The 19310-nt window shown below is 37.6% G+C and overlaps 1 protein-coding gene across 1 annotated transcript in view; it reads left to right on the top strand.

The window, feature by feature from the left end:
- The window catches only part of itga8 (integrin, alpha 8), a 139279-nt gene that overhangs the window by 49618 nt on the left and 70351 nt on the right, over nucleotides 1-19310 (top strand). The window contains exons 13-14 of the mRNA XM_056474916.1: nucleotides 4989-5180; nucleotides 16916-16961. Coding sequence (XP_056330891.1) covers nucleotides 4989-5180; nucleotides 16916-16961 — 238 coding nt within the window. The remainder of the gene's footprint in view (nucleotides 1-4988; nucleotides 5181-16915; nucleotides 16962-19310) is intronic.

Here is a 19310-nt window from a genome sequence, read left to right as displayed (position 1 = left end):
ACTTGGCAAGTTAGGTTGATTAAAAAAAGTCATCGGGCAACAGTTTCATGGCCAATTATGAAAAAAAATAATTCTTAAGCGGGCTAATAATATTAACCTTTAAAATAGTATTTAGATATGTAAAAAAGGTTTTTATTTCAGCCAAACTGAAAGAAACACAACACAGGCTCATTGTGAATACATTGCCCCGTATACATTTCTGGAGGTCGCGAATTATGTGTATATGGCTGCATTTTGTCTTTAAAATGAATGCTACAGAGTGGTATGACACCGCCGACGGCTTATGTTTCTTTTTGTGCTACCTCCTACCTAAGCCACTGCTTACCTCCTTGTGAACAGCTTTTCCGCTGTTACCAGTTTGCCCAGTGGCTCGCTGCGTATGTCAGCAAATGAACAGTTAAAGAAACGGTCAAAGAATGGTTCCAGAAAGCAGGTAAAACAAAAACAAAAGGCAAAAAATTAAATAAACAAGTACATAACAGCGTAAGAACGTGGTGAGATCTGAAAATGTGGTAAAAATCAGGCAGGAGGGAGGGCTTTTTTTTTTTAGGTTGCTTTTGAAAACACTATCGGTTGGGTTTAGGGAAGGGGCTGGGTGGGGTGATCGGTCAGTCAGTCAGTCGACAGCGACCTCTGGTGGATTTACACTAGAACAGCATGTGCGAATGGCACTTGCGAGCAAATTTGAGATCTGAAAAAGCATGCACAGCGACCTCTGGTGGATTCACGAAAACAAAAACTGCCAAAAAACGTACCTCCTGGGATGTATTTTACATTGTCCAGCCATGTATACAGGGGTACATATCCATAATGAGCCTGAGTTGAAGAAATGAGACTTTTATTAAGAAAAAATTGTGAAAAATTCTTTGCTCTGTGTAACATCACTTGCCTTAAACTGCAAATATATTTAAGAAAATAGTTCATTACTAAACATCTTTAAATCAAATCAAACTCAAATTTCATCAATATTTCTAGATCATTCATTCACCCCTAGGGACTTTTAGGAAGTCGTGCAAAGAATTGTGGATCTCTTTTACACAGATCTTTATTTCTCCAACATCCCCTCAGTTGCTTTGTTTCTCTCCTCCTCTGCCTCTAAGTGGGCATTTCTCTGGTTCTGTAGTTTCCTCCTTGTGTGAATGCATCGCTGCCCAAATGTAGGTTAATGACTTGAACAGTGGCGCTGGCAGGAGGAGCACTTGAACAGATAACCCTACCCTGGAGATTTATTGGCCATGCGGTAGTGGACTTGGACTTGTGCTTGAGCATGAGTCTGTTATTGTTCTGTAATAGCCCCTTGGTGCCGAGGAGAAAGGAGCTCTCCTTCCCTACGGAGCTATGTGTAAATCATTAGTCTCTTTTTTCAGTATCCTTCTCTGTTCTTCAACATGAAAGCATCGCTCTGTTCCTCTCTACTGTAGCAGGCGCTGAAATAATCAATAAAAAATGATAAATGACAACCTGGAGCACAGCCAAATGTAGAGCACTTAGTGTGGATCCTGGTTTTCCTGGTGCTGTGGGTATGGAGATTGTAAATGAGACAGGACTTTAAAAACCTCACTCTTTAACTTTGCATCTTGCTAATGAAACTATATCACACTCTTCATCACAGAATGAAAACGTATATCTTTATAATAATATCTTGGGATTTAGACATTACATCTTAAATTGAGGCCTTGACACGAAGAACCATATAAGATTTTAATAGAAGTAATAAGAAGTAGTAATAAGATTTTTTCATTTAGATTGTGAACATTATATTATTTATTTATTTCTTTTACTTGAAGATGGACAACAAAAGCTGATCGATTCTGAGGAGATTTTTCAGTGTCAGTATTAAAAATCAAGCTATTGTGTATTATATAAGTCAAATGTGGAAGAACGGTAAATGTCCAGTTAGTGTGGAATAACAGTATAAATCCAATTCATATCACTTTTAAGCATTAAAGATCTGATTCCTTTATCTTAGTTTTAATACAGTAACAGAAACGCATGGTTAATATTAAGCATTTCTTTAAAGTTTATTATTATTATTATTATTGTTATTATTGTTATTATTATTATTATTATTATTGTTGTAATTATTATTATTATTATTATTATTATTATTATTATTATTATTATTATCATTGTTATTATTATTGTTGTTGTTGTTGTTGTTGTTGTTGTTGTTGTTGTTGTTGTTGTTATTATTATTATTATTATTATTATTATTATTATTTAAAAACAGAAAATATTTTATGAACAATACATTGTCCTTCTTACAGTAATGCATTATGCCATTTCAATGTTTAAAATGCAGAAATATCCTCAAACTGTTTCTGTATACAAAGTTCACACATACAATTAATGTGACATGGTTATCTAATTTTTTTTGGACTTATACAGATGTTTGTTGCATGCACTCAATTGGAACTTTACTTAATAAATTGTGACCAGGGGCGTGGACATTTTAAAAGTGTGTGGGTGGGGGGGGGGGGGGGGGTTCTAAATGGTTTGGCTCTTAAAGTGAGGGGGACATATCCCCCCGTCCCCCGGTTGCCTCGCCCCTGATTGTGACTATATATCTGATTGTTACAACTTTAAATCTCAAATAGCAACTAAATAGCTTAATTATTTAGGTCAAAATGGCAATCTCTACTGTAAAAAATCCTGGGTTCCACACAATTGCTTTGTGTTTGGACAGCATGAAGGAATTAGGTTAAGTTAGTTTTTACAAATTTAAATGAATTAAGCATAAAGCAATTAAGTTGGCCCAAAAACTCAAGAATTGTGTTGTTTCAGCTCATTTTGACAAAGTAATTTGAATGAATAGCAAACATAATTTTTTGAGTATTACGATTTTACAATAAATCACTATGTCATTGAAGCTTTCTATGTCATGTTGCAAATTAATAGCTAGCTGTTTTTTACTATATCTAACAATTGTGACTTTATACATCTCACAAAGGACTTTATATGACAACTGAGGCTTTATATGTCACATTATTACCATTTCTCACGATTGCGACTATATCAGAGTTTATATACTGCTTAAAAAAATAAAGGGAACACTTAAACAACACAATGTAACTCCAAGTGTTCCCTTTATTTTTTTTTACATAGTATATTTAATTATTTAATGGTCTAGTGCATTTCTTTGATTCTGATTGGCTGGAAGCAATAAACTTGTTTAATGCACTTGTAGATTCAGTCAGTTCTAATGGCCATTCAAAATAAATGTGCCAGTGCCACCCTCAAACACTATTAGTGAATCTGCGACAATTGCTGGAGCCTTCATTCCTCTGTGTAATCTTGAGGACAAAGACATGTGCTTTAGCAGGTAGCTGATGGAGATAAATCTTGCAAAATATGCAAAAATATATATATATAGCTAATCCATGCTTTGAGCTATTAGATATGTCCGTGTCATTTCAGGCACACACATAATCTCACTCTTGCTTGTGTTCTTTATATCTGCCTGTGACAGATTCAAAGTGAAGGGATGTAATGTGTTAAAACTGACAAAAAATTGGTGAAATATTGTGCTGCAAAGAGCAATACTAGTTTTGACTTGTCTATAACTTGGCGAATGAGTACAGAAAAAGCCGGATAATGAACGGAAAATGAACAGATTTTAACACATTTTGCATTTAAAATAATTTAACAGATGGCAAACCATTAAATAACACAAGTTTATATATCACAAATATTTTATATCTCACAAATATGACTTAATTGACTTGATTTACCAAACAGGGCAACTTTTAATTCAAAAACAGCATTAAAGGGTATGGATATTTCTGCTGGTGATTTACTGACAATATGCTGAATAAAAAGAACAAGCGTAAACATCTCATTTACCTAACATAAGCAGAGTCGATGGTCATAATGTGTGGGGGATTGCCTTGACTTTTGTTCTCTACTGGGGGAAGGGGGGCTAGACAAATGAGGGTGCGTAGAGAAATTACCAATATTAATTACATCAAACCCCTGATTAGGTTGTTCTCGTGGGACACTAATAAGAGAGCAGAAAAACTGCACTGTCTCTGGAAAAATGGGACCACAAATAATGCAGGAAAAAAGTGGATTGTGAAATCCCAACTAAAGAAATCATTGAAAAGAATTGGAGGAGCAAAAATTAATGGTTGCAAGAAGTTTTGATAGTCATTGAATTGCATGACTCTTCCTAGATATGGGTTCCAAGTTGTCTTTCAATTCCTAAAGCAAATTAAAAGTAGCATGGCTTGGCAGACAATAATGTATTCAAATAATGTGTCCCTCTTCCTTGCATTTCAAATTACTTAATATGTGTGGAAAAATATTTTTCCTTCCACCATGCACTCTCTGTTCTCTGCAGTGCCTCTTATAGCAACAACATCTGCAGCCATTCTAAGTGCAAAATTTAATACATGCTTTATTAGGTGTTAAATAAAACCAGTGGCACAAATACCAGTAATTTGAGAGCACAAATATTAGTAAATTAAATTTGCGTGATTCATTTAAATACTCCTATAACATTCATGTCTGAAAGAGAAATTCCTACAAAAGCATATTCAATAGTATCAGGTGCAACAATAACTGTCCATGCCCTATCAATGGTAATTCTTCACTGCACATTTATTAAATCCTGACAGAACTGTTTACACACCAAATGTGTACACTGGCTAGACTTGAATTTTGTTCACCTGACATCACAACCTAAATCTAACCTAATACTAACGCTTATGATGCTGGGCAATAACTAAATTAAATTGCACTACAGAATGTTACGTTTACACACATCCACAAATTACATGTAAATGAATCAGCTTTTTACAGCGTAATACTCACTACTCACTACTCTTGAGTACATTTGAAAGGGTTTTACTCATAATTTGAGTAATATTGACAACAGCTACTTTTACTCTACTTGCACTACATTTTTAGGCAAGTAATGGTACCCGAGTATGATTTTTCAGTACCCTTTCCACCACTGCTGATAAAATACGTATTTCTATGTTACCCAGATGTGGCTATTGGGGCTCCATTCGCTGGGGAGGATCGTGGTGGCAGAGTCTTCATCTATAACGGGCAGAAATCCGGCCTGATGTTACAGCCTTCTCAAGTGCTGAAAGGCGACTGGGCCTCATCTGGCATCCCAGCAGGCTTTGGATTCACCCTTCGCGGAGATTCTGACCTCGACAACAACCAGTACCCTGGTGAGTAAAGAAAAAAACTCCAGTCTTTTCCTCTCTCTCTCTGTTCACGCAAGTTTCTGTTAAGACAATCATGCTGAGGAGCTGTAAGCCAGGGAGATGAGATGTAGGAGGAATGAAATGTTGGAAAAGGAAGAAGAAAAATAGCAAAATACTTAACTGAGAGATCCAGGTTGAGTCATATTGTTGGTCAGTCTGCTGGTCATGTGCATGTATTTCCACTCAAAAGTGTTTATTTTATCTACCGCCTTTTGTCTCCTTTTATGGAGGGATATTGTTTCTGCATATTTTTCTTCTTACTGTGTTTATTACAATTTATTTATCATTTTTTATTCAGAACAGTTTTCCATTGAGGGTGATAAAATGTTAGAATCCCCTCTGCCGTATGAATCAGGTCAAATCCTGCGTTCATGTCAGATGTTGCAGCTTGTTTTCATTGAGCTCAGTCAATTGGAGTTTACCTGAGAAGGTCACATCTTATTGAATGAACGTTTAGATAGTTTAAAGTCGATCACTTTGAGACTGTGGAGATAAACATTAGCAGGTGACTGAACAAGCTATTTATAGCGAGTGTGTGTGACAGAGATGGTTGTGTGGCAGATGTTGACTGGCCTCCAGATGAAGTTTCAAGGGTTCAGCTCTGGTTCTCTCAGCTGAATGACAAACAGACCCAGGTGTTTCTGAGCATCTGCGAGGAAAGGAAATATCATGGATGTTAAAGCAGTTGCATGTTTTTTTCAGTAAAATGTTTATTTGGAAATGAAAGCTTCCTTTGAGGTGATGAACTACTTCTCAAGGTGGATAAACATTTACTGTTTAAACGTTTTGGATTGGTACGATTTTTTTTTTCAGCAAAAAGTCTCTTCTGCTTGCTCTAATTATTTATTCATTCATTTTTCTTTGGCTCAGTCCCTTATTCATCGGGAGATCGCCACAGTGGAATGAACCGACAACTATTCCGGCATATGTTTTACACAGCGGATGCTTCCAGCCGCAACCCATTAGTGGAAAACGCCCATACACTCTCACAATCACACACTCATTCATACACTATGCAACATAGGCTCATTCTAAAAAACATTTCTAGTCCTTTATACATCTCTGGAAATCGTGAATTATGTAACCAGAAGTACGTATGGCTGCATTTCGTTTTTAAAATGAATTCTACAGCTGACTGCTTACCTGCATGTGGACAGCTTTTCAACTGTTACCAGTTTGTCAAGTAGCTCGACACGTACGTCGGCGGACTTAAGATGCAGAGGAAAGTTGACCATGACGACGGGTTTGGAGTGAAGAACGATTCCAGAAAGCAGGAAAGACAAAAACAAAACTCAAAATATAAAATAAACAAGTAAATAACAGGGTAAGAATATGGTAAAATCTGAAAAACGTGATGAAAATATGACGAGGGCTTTTCTTTTTCTAGATTGCTTTTTAAAACACAGTGGTTGGGTTTAGGGAAGTGGGTCAACCTGTGCTTTTAAAACACGATTGGTTCGGTTTAGGGAAGGAGGAGGGTGAGGGGATCGGTTGATTGATTAGTCAGTCAGTTATTTTAGTCAGTCAGTCAACAGCTGGATTTACGTGAGAAGAGCAGGCGCGAATGGTACTTGCAAGAGATGTTTGAGATCTCAAAAAGCAAACACAGCGCCCTCTGGTGGATTTGCGAAAACAAAAACTGCAAAAAAGCTCCTTAGACGTATTTTGCTCTCTCCAGAAATGTATATAGGGGTACATAACCGGAATGAGGCTGGGTTGACACTACGGCAATTTCTTTTATTCAGTTCACCTATAGCGCATATTTATGGACTGTAGGGGGAAACCGGAGCACCCGGATGAAACCCACGCCAACTCGGAGAACAGCCGGGGCTCAAATCAGCGGCCTTCTCGTCGTGAGGCAACAGTGCTAACCACTGTACCACCCTTGCTTTAATTATTTGAAAAAAAATAAAGTATAAATAGTAATATTGTAAAATATTAATACAATTTTAAAATAGCCATGTTGTTTTTATAGTCGTTAAAATATAATTTATTTCTGTGATGAAAAAGTAGAATGTTCAGTATTGTTACTCCAGTATACAGTGTCATATGATCATTTATAAATGACTATAATATGCTCATTTGGTGCACAAGAAACATTTCATATTATAATGTTTAAAAAGGTATGCTAAATTGCACTGAATAAATCATAAATAAAACTATCATAGAGATATTAAATTATTTTAGTATTTTTGTTATGTTTTCCAGTACAAATATTAAAAAAAGACATTTAATTGAGATGCAAAACAGCTTTCTATCTCTTTTGTACTGAAAGAAATGGCAGTATGGTCAGAAACAAAATAATTAAATAATTTTTCTTCACTGGAAGATGTTTTTTAGCACAACATTTTGATACAGTTTCATTCATTCATTCATTTTCTTTTCGGCTTAATCCCTTTATTAATCTGGGGTCGCCACAGCGGAATGAACCGCCAACTTATTCAGCATATGTTTTACACAGCGGATGCCCTTCCAGCTGCAACCCATCTCTGGGAAAACTCCATACACACTCATTCCCACTCATACACTACGGACAATTTAGCCTACCCAATTCACCTATACCGCATGTCTTTGGACTGTGGGGGAAACCGGAGCACCTGTGTCGGACTGTGAGGCGACAGCACTACCTACTGCTCCACTGCGTCGCCCGATACAGTTTCATTTTTACTCAAATGAGAAGTTTAAGAGTGCTTTCAAGGAAAATAAAAACAATATTAAAGCTAGACAATAATATTAAACGGTGGACAATAATACTTTTTTTGCAGAATCTATAACAACAATATAAAACTTACTGACCCCAAACATTTATATGGTAGTTTACTTTGTGTGTGTGTTCAAAAGTAATGAACACTACAAACTCTTTGCCATTTAGCATAACATATCTTTCAAAGCGCCCCTGATGTCATGAAGTTATAATCAGTTACATACAGTCATTGTGTGTCTGTTCAAGTTCACATGACACAACGCGTAAACAAATATATGAGGCAGATTGTAGTTTGATTAATGTGTATATGTGCTGCATTATCTAAGTCTAATTAGTCTGACATCACAACATCTGACTGGTGCAATTTCAATCTGAAGTGTTTACATCACATTTTAAAAGTATGAGTTATTGCTTTATTGCAGTGTCCATAAAAATGCAGATTATGCACATCACATCCAGTTGAATTGTATTTGGACTGCAGAGCCTGGGATCTCACTGTTCTGTTGAAAATTGAAGACAATGCGGTTCAACCATGAGATTATTATTGTGAGCATCCCAACTAGGCTTAAGATGCTGTTTGTGGATTAGTTTATATTGATACGAACTGCCCGAGTGAATATCCAGAGCTTACAGGACAACACAGACCCGCATGTTCTCACAATCCATCACAGCTGCGCCGTAATCTTGTTTTGACTAACAGAAACATGAATTAACTGATTCATTTAGAAACATCCAGTGTGTTGCTGAAGCCAAAACTCTGCTGTAACGCCTCAAGCCTGTTTCAACTAAAACAGAGCAGTGTGTTCATTCTTTCTGTCCTTTAATCTCCGCTTTCATATTTTAATGGCATTGTAGGAAATCATCAAAGCAGATGCTGTCACATGCTTTCTTTAAAGAGACAGGAAGTCAGATGGTCCGGCACATGTGTGTGTGTTGCATGAATGAGTGTGTGTGGGAGTTTGTTCTTTCATGGCGACAGGATTGTCATCTTGAATATGCGCTAATAAAAGCAGATCTTTTCCATACATGAAACACATCAGTGGATGGCAGAACAATCACACACAGGTGTACACATGCACACGCGGTGATGTTGAACAGACCCGGAACGAAAAGTGAAAGACGGATTGCAGGTTTTCCTGTCTCTTCTCTCAGAAACTTCAGTAATCATTGATCAGAGTCAATCATAGAATGCAACAAGCTTCAGTATATCACTGTTGTTCTGTATGCATGTCCAGCAATGTGTTTGACACAGGGCACAGAAATTGTGTAAATTGGTTGGTTCCTGTAGTGCTGGTGCTGTAATGTCAAAATCCACCACTAGTTTCCTTAAGATGTTCCCATGGGTTTTTGTAATGTGCTTTTTATATGTGTGAGTAATATATGGTCTTTGGAAAATGTGATGATACGTAGCTGTTTTAATGTAATGTAAACTAAACAGAGGCCACTGTGTACGCTTTTTGAGATCTCAAATTTCTCTCCATTCGGACTTGTTGTTCTCGCGTAAATCCACCAGAGGCCACTGTCAAGTGACTGACTGACTGACAGGCTGATCGACTGACCCACCCTGCTCCTTCCCTAAACCCAACCAATAGTGTCTTCAAAAGCACAGATTGACCCGCCTATCCACTTCACTAAACTAACTGACAGTGTTTTAAAAAGCAATCCAGAAAAAGAAAAGCCTTCGCCTGATTTTTACCACGTTTTCAGAATTTACTACATTCTTACCCTGTTATTTACTTGTTTTATTTTTTGGCTTCTGTTTTTGTTTTACCCGCTTTCTGGAATTGTTCTTCACCAGACTCAAACCTCATTGTCGTGGTCAACTTTGCATCTCAATTGCGGCGACATACATGGCAAGCTACTGGACAAACTGTTAACAGTGGGAAAGCCACCTGTGCGGAGATAAAGGTCAGTTGGTAAGCGTGAAAAGGAACGGCGTCCTACTGCCCTGTAGCAGTCATTTTAAAGACAAAATGCAGCTATATGTACTTCTGGCTAAATAATTCGTGATGTCCAGAAATGTAGATAGAAGTACGTTTTCAGAATGTTGAAATTTGGTTAACGGTGTAAAAGAAAATTTGAAAATTAGTACTGCAAATATTTGATAATTGTTTAAAGAATTTTTAAAGATCCCGTCTGAGCTACATTAATTATGCAGCTATAACATCTCATAGTGTACCACAAAGTGAGTATAACCTCACTTTGTCGTACTGAGAAATGTCCTGATTGAGAAATGTTCATGCTTGTGTTGAAGGTTTGGGTTGATCAACCCAAGTTCTTCTAAACTTTTGCCATTGAAGTTGGGCTCAAACTGGTATGGTAAAATCAATGTCCTCATTACTGTCCTGAAATGTTTACAGTTGCTGAGTATATGCTAATAGGAGTTTAGTTTCTGACATGCATAAGCCGTAGACCAATCACAGCTGACTGGGAAATTTGACCAGTCAGAGCAGACTCTTGGAAAGGAGGTTTGTTTGAGACTTAAGGTGACATGACAAGTATATTATGCAGAAATGTAATGTCATTGTAGTGATGTAACCTATTTTAGCATCCCAACAAAAGACTTTTTATTGTGTCTATGTAGGTTGTTCTTTTTTATTTCTAAAGCTAGTATTCATTTTTATGTCCTATGTACCTTTTTTTCATTCAAATGCTTTTTCAGTTGTATGTGTGTGTGGTTTGGGGTTGGTGTGCAGGGTAGAATGAACTTTGTGGTTAAATGCAGGGGTTAAGGTCATAGGTCAATCATCATGACCTACTTAAACAGCAGTGGAGATTAGGTAGTCCGCATTTCCTGCCCATTGCTTTAGGCATCATTCTCAGACAGAACACAAGACAGACATGCTCACTTTGCACATTTACAAACAATTACTTCATTAGCGTAAGAACTCCTTACTAAAGTTGAACTGGAACAAAACTACATTGCTGAGAGAAATAAAACACAGATCACTGACATTTATTGTTTGCATTTCCACACTCAAGACCACGTCCTAAATGGAGGTGAGAAAAAAAACAAAACTGTATGCTGTATATAGACAATACTGGACAGAGAACTAAAGGTGCTTTTCCAAGGCATAAAACAGCATAGGTTAGTTTAGTCAAAGACTATAGAATACACAAAACGTGTTACTTGTATGGGTACAAGGTAAGTGAAGAAAAGTGTAACAGTCAGCATGGCGAATGAAACTCCGCCTAGTACAGGAGTCAATCAGCGATCGCTATACACTGGCCAATCTCCTAGGAGGAGCTTGGACCAGCTGTGAGCTTCGGCAGATTTTGTGTGATTAGAACGTTTAGAAATTAAACTTAAGAGACAGTTGTTGTTTAATTTTATTGGTGATTCCTAATATGAAATTTAATCATAAACTTGGCAAGAAATTTTGGAGAATTTGATGTTTCCCCATTCAAAAATCAAGAGTGAAGTGACTTGCCCTAAAGGGACTTTAGTTTAGTGTGGCTTGCTTTTGGAGCCTTATCCACTGTATTCCGGTACTTTTTTTGTACCATCTTGGGTGAGGTTCCATGCGAGTCGTATCATTACCTTAACTTGAATCAACACTACCAGCATCATTGGACTTGTGACACAAGACACCAAACCCACTATATTTAAATGATGATCTGCAACCATGGCTCAAAAACATCATTCCATCAGTAGCATCATTTGCCTCTTTGTTTTTGGATGGTTTGTGTTTGCACATTTCTTTGTGTCGAGTTTGTGATGATGTCACATTATACAAAATTGATGACGATGTCAAGTCACCCAAAATTCATTTCTTAGGCTTTAGAAGCAAGGAAAATATCACATTATGTACAGTATCATAATAAAGTTTGGTTTCAAGAGCCCTGAGCTCCTAAGATCCTCGAGCCCAGGGCTTCCTCCCGTTTGCTGGGCGAGAGGGGAGTTGGAGCTCAGGTAGATCTCGAGAACTCCCCTGCTGTTTGAAGCTAGTGTGCAGTAAGAGATTGCTATGAAGATATAACTACTTACTAGGAGCACGCCTATAGTGCTGATTTAGATTAGTCAATTAACTTAAGTTGTATGTTTTTGGATGTGGGAGGAAACCGGGGGACCCATGGGGAAACCCACGCGAGCACAGGGAGAACTTCGCACAGAAATGTTGATTGGCCTGGTAAGGACTAGAAACAATGACGTTCTTGCTGTGCCACCCAGCTAGGAATGGAGGTGGGATAGGGGAGGAAGGGGGGATTCTTTAAAATGAAGATGACTATGGTATGGAACTTAGGTTATTTATGGAAACTTAGGGATCCTCAGATTGATTAATCATAAATTGAATAATGCAGGACTTGCCGTGAGCAATCATAAAGTGATCCTCTGAAAATCATTTTATGAATAAACTTCACTTGTTGGTCCTTGGATTGGATTACTTTCTTAGCAGAATTAAACCGCTCCAGAGTTTTCAGGCAGACAAAGACCATCTCATACAGTCCTAGACAAAAGTAGTTGGAAAAGTTTGCAGTCAGAATTCCACTGTACACTATATCTCCACTTTTTATTCCAAAAAAACCATGTTGTTCGTGTGTGAAACGGATGTTACATTCAGGACCCATTTGAAATGTTTTAGAAACTTGGGTGGCCATAGATCCCTTTAGTAAGTCCTCCAAAACCTGCATTTACTCCCAATCCGATCAAGCACATTTCCATCCAGGCATCTACAGGGAGGAGTGCAGTTCAGATTTTATATATATATATTCATTTTGTTTGTATGGGAAAAGATGGATGTGCGATTGTATATCAGGTGAAATGAGAGAGAAATTCAGATCTGGATTTAAAAGAGCAGATTGCAATAGTTGGCTGTATTTCCCGCATTTCACTGGCAATAGGAGATTGACGAAGATGACTAAAACAGACTCCAGCCTCATTAAACCTGGAGTGTTTGAGCTTCTTCCATCCCCGTCCTCCATCATTCCACCTCCTATTAACCTATTGGTGTGGTTAAGACCCTTGTGTTGCGGTGGCCGGAGGCTTCGACCTGAATATTTTGAGGTTGACTATTGCAGTACCCACACGTTTACACCTCACTGCCTTTCTGAGGAAGTCAAGCTCTCCAATGGACTTTCCAGATGTGCTAGATTGAATTATTTTGTCATCATCTCTGCTTCTCAGATAAAAGGTGAGAGCTCAGGTCTTCAGGGTGTGTGTGCGTCTGTCAGTTGGAGTTAGGATGCGTGTTTCTGTCCATTGTGTTCGAGGTGTGTTTTTTGACTCAATACCAAAAGCCGTTGAATCTGCTTTACGGCAGGCTCTTTGCCAGAGGCATCTCGTTCCTGAAGGCAAGACCTGCTGGAAAGCAAAGCCAGCAATCGACCTCAGTGAAACAGGAATCAAAGCCACAGTCTCTGAACACTCATTAGGCTGCTGGAGCTGTTCTGGAAAATTCCTGCATTTGAGTCTGTGAGTTTGCCTGACTGCAAGCATCCCTCCTGGAGTCATTTATACTCTTCCTTCCTATTAATGCTTAATGCAATTCAGAAAGTGAGTAAAGAGATTGTTCTTTCGCCTCTGGTTTGATGAAAGACCAAATCAAACTGGCCTTGTGTGAAGGTTAAAGTTTAGTATGGGCTTCTTTTTGAAATTCTAGACTTATCAGAAAAAGTCTTTCACCACCAAAGCAATAAGACGTCTAATAATGTAATATTGTCCGAGCGGGTGTCAGACGCGGCTCTTTTTGCAATGGTTTATGTTGGTTCACTTCGGTTATACATACTCGTTTAATGAGATGTCAGAGATGAATGGATGGTTATAGCTTTAGCAGAGGCCAGAGAGGAAGCAACAGACTGCTCGCTCACACACACACACACATACAGTCAACATTTCCAACTTTCCTCAGGTACATGAGGTGGGGCGTCTGTGCAGAGATGAATATTTGCTCATGTTATGTTTGACCATGTTTGTTATATAAGATTTCTGGCTTTAAATGCTTTTAAAAGAACATACGCTCATTCTGAAAACGTAGCCCTTTATACATTTCTGGGGATTGTGAGTTATGTACGTATCGCTGCATTTCGTCTTTAAAACAAACAATTTGTCCAGGACTTATGATGCAGAGCGGAGTTGACCACAACAATACGGTTGGAGTCTGACGAAGAACGGTTACAGAAAGTATGTAAGATAAAAACAGAAGGCAAAAAATTGAATAAACAAGTAAATAACAGGGTGAGAATGTGGTAAAATCTGAAAACGTGGTAAAAATCAGGCGGCCATGAGGACTTTTCTTTTTCTGGGTTCATGCCTGCCAACACTTTGTTTGAGTTCAGGGAAGTGGGTGGGGGGGGTCAGTCAGTGCTTTTGAAAACACTATTGGTTGGGTTCAGGAAAGGAGGAGGGTGGGTCAGTCGATCAGTCAGTCAGTCATTCAGTCAGTCAGCCAACAGTGGCCTCTGGTGGATTTACGCAAGAACAGCAGGCGCGAATGGCACTCACGAGAGAAATTTGAGATCTCAAAAAGCGTACACAGCGGCCTCTGGTTGATTCGTGAAAACAAAAACTGCTAAAAAAAATTCAGAATGAGCCTGAGTTGTTTTAAAAGTAAGGTGCTGATTTTAAAAAAATCTGTTCCTTACGCATTTGTTACCTGTTAAATTAGTTTAAAAAATAATTACATATATTCGTGAATATGCCTGAATAATGAGCAGACTGCTTTATGCTTTTAGGTGGATCTGTATAATTTTATGTTTTACAAAGAAAGCTGCATTTTTTTAATTAATACAGATCAAATAGGGCGACGCGGTGGCGCAGTGGATAGCACGTTTACTTCCTCGGCTGGGTCAGTTGGCGTTTCGGTGTGGAGTTTGCATGTTCTCCCCGTGTTCATGTGGGTTTCCTCCGGGTGCTCTGGTTTCCCCCACAAGTCCAAAGACATGTGGTATAGGTGAATTGAGTAAACTAAATTTTCTGTAATATATGTGTGTGTGAATAAGTGTGTATGGCTGTTTCCCAGTGATGGGTTGTGGCTGGAAGGGCATCCGCTGCATAAAACGTGCTGGATAAGTTGGCGGTTCATTCCGCTGTGGCGACCCCGGATTATTAAAGGGACTCAGCCGAAAAGAAAATGAATGAATGAATGACAGATCAAATAATAATGTTTTAAAATATTACAGTCCAGATATCTTTTTTGCATTACTGCAGTCTTCAGTGCCAAATGATCCTTCAGATATTATTCTAATATATTGATTTGGTGATCATGGTGAAATGTGTATTATTTACATAAATAATTGAAATAATTAAAATAATTAATTACAAATAATTGAAACTGCTGCACTGTTTAATATTGTTGTAGATACCAAGATTCTTTCAGGAATCTTGAAAATACAAAAAAACAACAAAAACATTTATTTCAACCTAAAATTATTTAAATGCTGTTAAGGTTATCGCACTCTTAATCCGAAATTTTTGTCTGAAATTTCCCACATGAAATAATTAATTCAACCTCACGTTGTGTAAATAGTATCGACACACTTTCTCCAAACCTTTCATCCATCATAAAAAAATTTTTTAACCGTGTTCGATTTTTTATTTTATTTTTTTTTCCTTTTTTCGCATGCAAATAAGTTTACAGCTCAGAGAGCCACCGCACTGGTGAAAAGCAAATACAGAGTACAGTCATTTGAGCTAAAGATAACTTTATGACAAACAGAGTACATAAAATCAAAACGGAATGTGGCGGACATGTTAGAACCCCTATGTGTGTGTGTGTGTGTGTGTGCGTGTGCGTGTGTGTGTGTGTGTGTGTGTGTGTGCCCATACATTTGACGTACTGCTAATAGACATTATAATAGAAATCATGGTCTGCTGTTTTCGTACGTGAATGTGTGAAGTATCTCAAGCAGTGTATATAAATTCCACTGATTTCTTCCTCTTCCTTCCTCTCTATGCAGTACTGGATGAACACAATATATAGCCTATTCCTCTTTCTTTTTCTACTTTGGAGAAGAGAGCAGAACAAAGTATCTCTGCTTGAAATGACTCTGAAATGTTTTGTTTTTTCGGAATGGATTAATTAATGAATACTCAACAGACAGAAGAAAGGTTTGTTTACGTGACGAATTTTTCACATATGAAAATGAAAAGAACTTAATGTACTAAAAATGTACTTTACATTTACTCTCATTTTTGATCAATTTATTAAATCCTTGTTTAATAAGAATATTAATTTATTTGAAATAAAGGTTTGAACAGAAAATCTAATTAGCTTGTTTAATTTAATCACATTTGTTGACGTCTTCTAAATTAACGTCTTCTAAATTGACGTCTTTTACATTTTTGCCTTTTCTCATAATTTTTTTTCTTATTTAGTTAAGTAATTTGTGTTTTTTTTTCTCTAATCAAAATGTAGGAAAAGTGAACATTCCAATTTTAAGAATTTTCTTTTACAATATTGTTTTGTCAAACTTTTACAGACTTGATGTCAACCATCAAGACCAAGAATTAGCAATCAGTTTAGTTACTGCTGTGATGTTCTGTGTCAGTAATTGATTAGTTTTAATTCTCATTAGATTTACAAACTTACTGCACCGCTTTGCGAGGCCATAATGCACTTAAAGTACATTGTGATGCTGGCACTGCATCCCATTAAAATCTCATATAGGTTTATCATGCTCACCTTCATCAGGAGAAGAGTAAAACCATTCAGCGGATTGTATTTGCCTTTCCTGTAATCAGATGTGGCTCTGTGCACCTCTGAGTGGAATGAAATGAAATGAAAGGCTCACACATTCTCTGTGGCTCTCTGGGGTTTCTCTTTGACTCTGTTCAGGGACGGCAGGTGATGTAAGATGCGAGGTTGGTCGAATGAGAAATGGCTCAGCGAATCTTTGATGGAGTCTGCTGGAGGCCCAAATCACTTCCAGCTGTAGTTGCCTTTGAAGCTTTATGATCCAGCCACTCTTTACCTTTCCTCTTCTTTCTCCTGCAACACGTTTTTCTGTATCATATCGTGTTCGTTCTGCACCCAAGTTCATTTTACTCTTTTTACAGATTTGCTGGTCGGTGCATTTGGAGTGAGTAAAGTCGTGGCCTACAGGTAAGAAATTTTACACTTTGAATTCACTAGAAAGTTGACAATATAGTTAAATATACATATAGTGTGTACACTACCTGACAAAAGTCTTGTCATCATTCTCAGTTGTAAGTGCAGCACAATACTTGACTTCTAGTTGATCTGGAAAAGTGCCAGAAGGTAGATTTTTCCAATGAATCATCTGTTGAACTGCATCCAAATCATCACAAATACTGCAGAAGACCTATTGGAACCCGCATGGACCCAAGATTCTCCCAGAAATTAATCAAGTTTGGTGAAGGAAAATAATGGTTTGGGGTTACATTCAGTATGGGGGCTTGCAAGAGATCTGCAGAGTGGATGGCTACATCAATAGCCTGAGGTGTCAAGACATTTGTGCTGCCCATTACATAACACCGCAGGAGAGGGCAAATTCTTCAGCTGGATAGCGCTCCTTCTCATACTTCAGTCTCCACATCAAAATTCCTAAAAGTAAAGAAGGTCAAGCTGCTCCAGGATTGGCCAGCCCAGTCACCAGACATGAACCTTATTGATCATGTTTGGGGTAAGTTAAAGGAGGAGGAGGAGGAGGAGACAGAATCTTGATGAACTCTGGGAGTCCAGCAAGAACGTTTTCTTTGCCATTCCAGATGACTTTATTAATAAGTTATTTGAGTCATTGCAAAGATGTATGGATGCAGTCCTCCAAGCTCATGGGAGTCAAACACAATATTAATTCTTTTTCCACTGCACCATGACTTTATATTCTATACTGTACATTATTTCTGTTAAGTGACAAGACTTTTGTCTAAGCAAAGTCAAACCTTACTGTCCTAATTAAAGAATTAAAAATCAAGGCATGATCAAATGCCTTTGCATTTTATATAAGCTACTTTTGGTACCAAATGATCAACGAGAAGTCAAGATATTATTTGTTGTTCCTAAAACTTGGATAGGTGACAAGACTTTTGTCAGGTAATGTATTATAGAAATAACTTAAATGTAATGTATAAATATAAGATAAATAAACGATTAAGTCTGACTGATTTCTTAAATACGTGGCCAATTGAGGAACTAAACCAGACACAGGTGAACATAATCAACAATAAAACTGAGTAACAAACAAATGAGAAAGAAAAGTATTTTAATGTATTGATGTATTTTATGTAAATTTCTATAAAGAGTATTTTGCATTAATCCTAATATATTTTATTAATGTTTTACAATGTAGTTAATAAAATAATAATAACAATAATAAAAATAATTGTAATAATAATAATGATGCATGTATTTTATTATTAAATTTAGAATTATTATATATTTTTAATAAAACTTTTTTGTTAATTTTAATAAATATTGTTTATTTGATGTGGGCTGCATGGTGGCGCAATGGGTGGCATGCTCGCCTCACAGCAAGAAGGTTGCTGGTTCGAGCCTCGGCTGGGTCAGTTGGCGTTTCTGTGTGGAGTTTGCATGTTTTCCCCGTATTCGCGTGGGTTTCCTCCAGGTGCTCCGGTTTTCCCCACAAGTCCAAAGACGTGCTCTAGGTGAATTGGGTAGGCTTAGTTGTCCGTAGAGTATGAGTATGTATGGATGTTTCCCAGTGATGGGTTGCAGCTGGAAGGGCATCCGCTGCGTAAAAAATATGCTGGATAAGTTGGCGGGCGACCCCAGAATAATAAAGAGACTAAGTCAAAAAGAAAATGAATGAATGAATGTTTATTTGATTTTATGTAGAATAGAATGTGCCAATGAACTGTTTACAGCAAGACCAGGAATATGCATTAAGAAGTTAAATGTTGTTTTTAAAGGTGTTGTTATTCTTTTTTGCCATTTGATGGTGATCTAAATACCAGGTGTACGTATATTATTATACTATATACAAAATATTATGCTTGCATGTAGCAGCACTCCCTTATTCTGTTTAAACGCACTCACAGTTCTCTGCTACACTCACATGTTTTCTCCATTAAAGCTGAACTGTGCAGAAAACACCTGCGTTTGAGGTTTAGCTGGAATGAAAGCTGATACACAAGAAGATGTTTTTCTCTTTTCTGTGATACAATAGTAACACATTTTTAAATTGCATAACAGAAAATATTGAAACGTCTGGCCTCATAATGTAGTCTAGAAGGATTTCTTACAGTAGTGGATAAGAGTACAGTCAGCGAACATTACCAACAGACTTGTGGCATGTCTAGTCTGAGTAGCCAAGACTTCAAATTGGGTGTTTTGAGCTCAGGTTTCCCTCAGAAATGTTTCAAAACAGTGCCTGAAAGCCACCAGAAACACACAGGCACATTAACATGTCCCAGCACACATTGGCACGCACACACAAACGTCGTCTTGGTGTCAGTGGTAAAGTGATTAGCT

This window comes from Danio aesculapii, chromosome 16, assembly GCF_903798145.1.
Source record: "Danio aesculapii chromosome 16, fDanAes4.1, whole genome shotgun sequence".
Lineage (NCBI taxonomy): Eukaryota > Metazoa > Chordata > Actinopteri > Cypriniformes > Danionidae > Danio > Danio aesculapii.
Note: the sequence above shows the minus strand (reverse complement) of the source record. Positions and strands in the feature narration are given on the sequence as shown.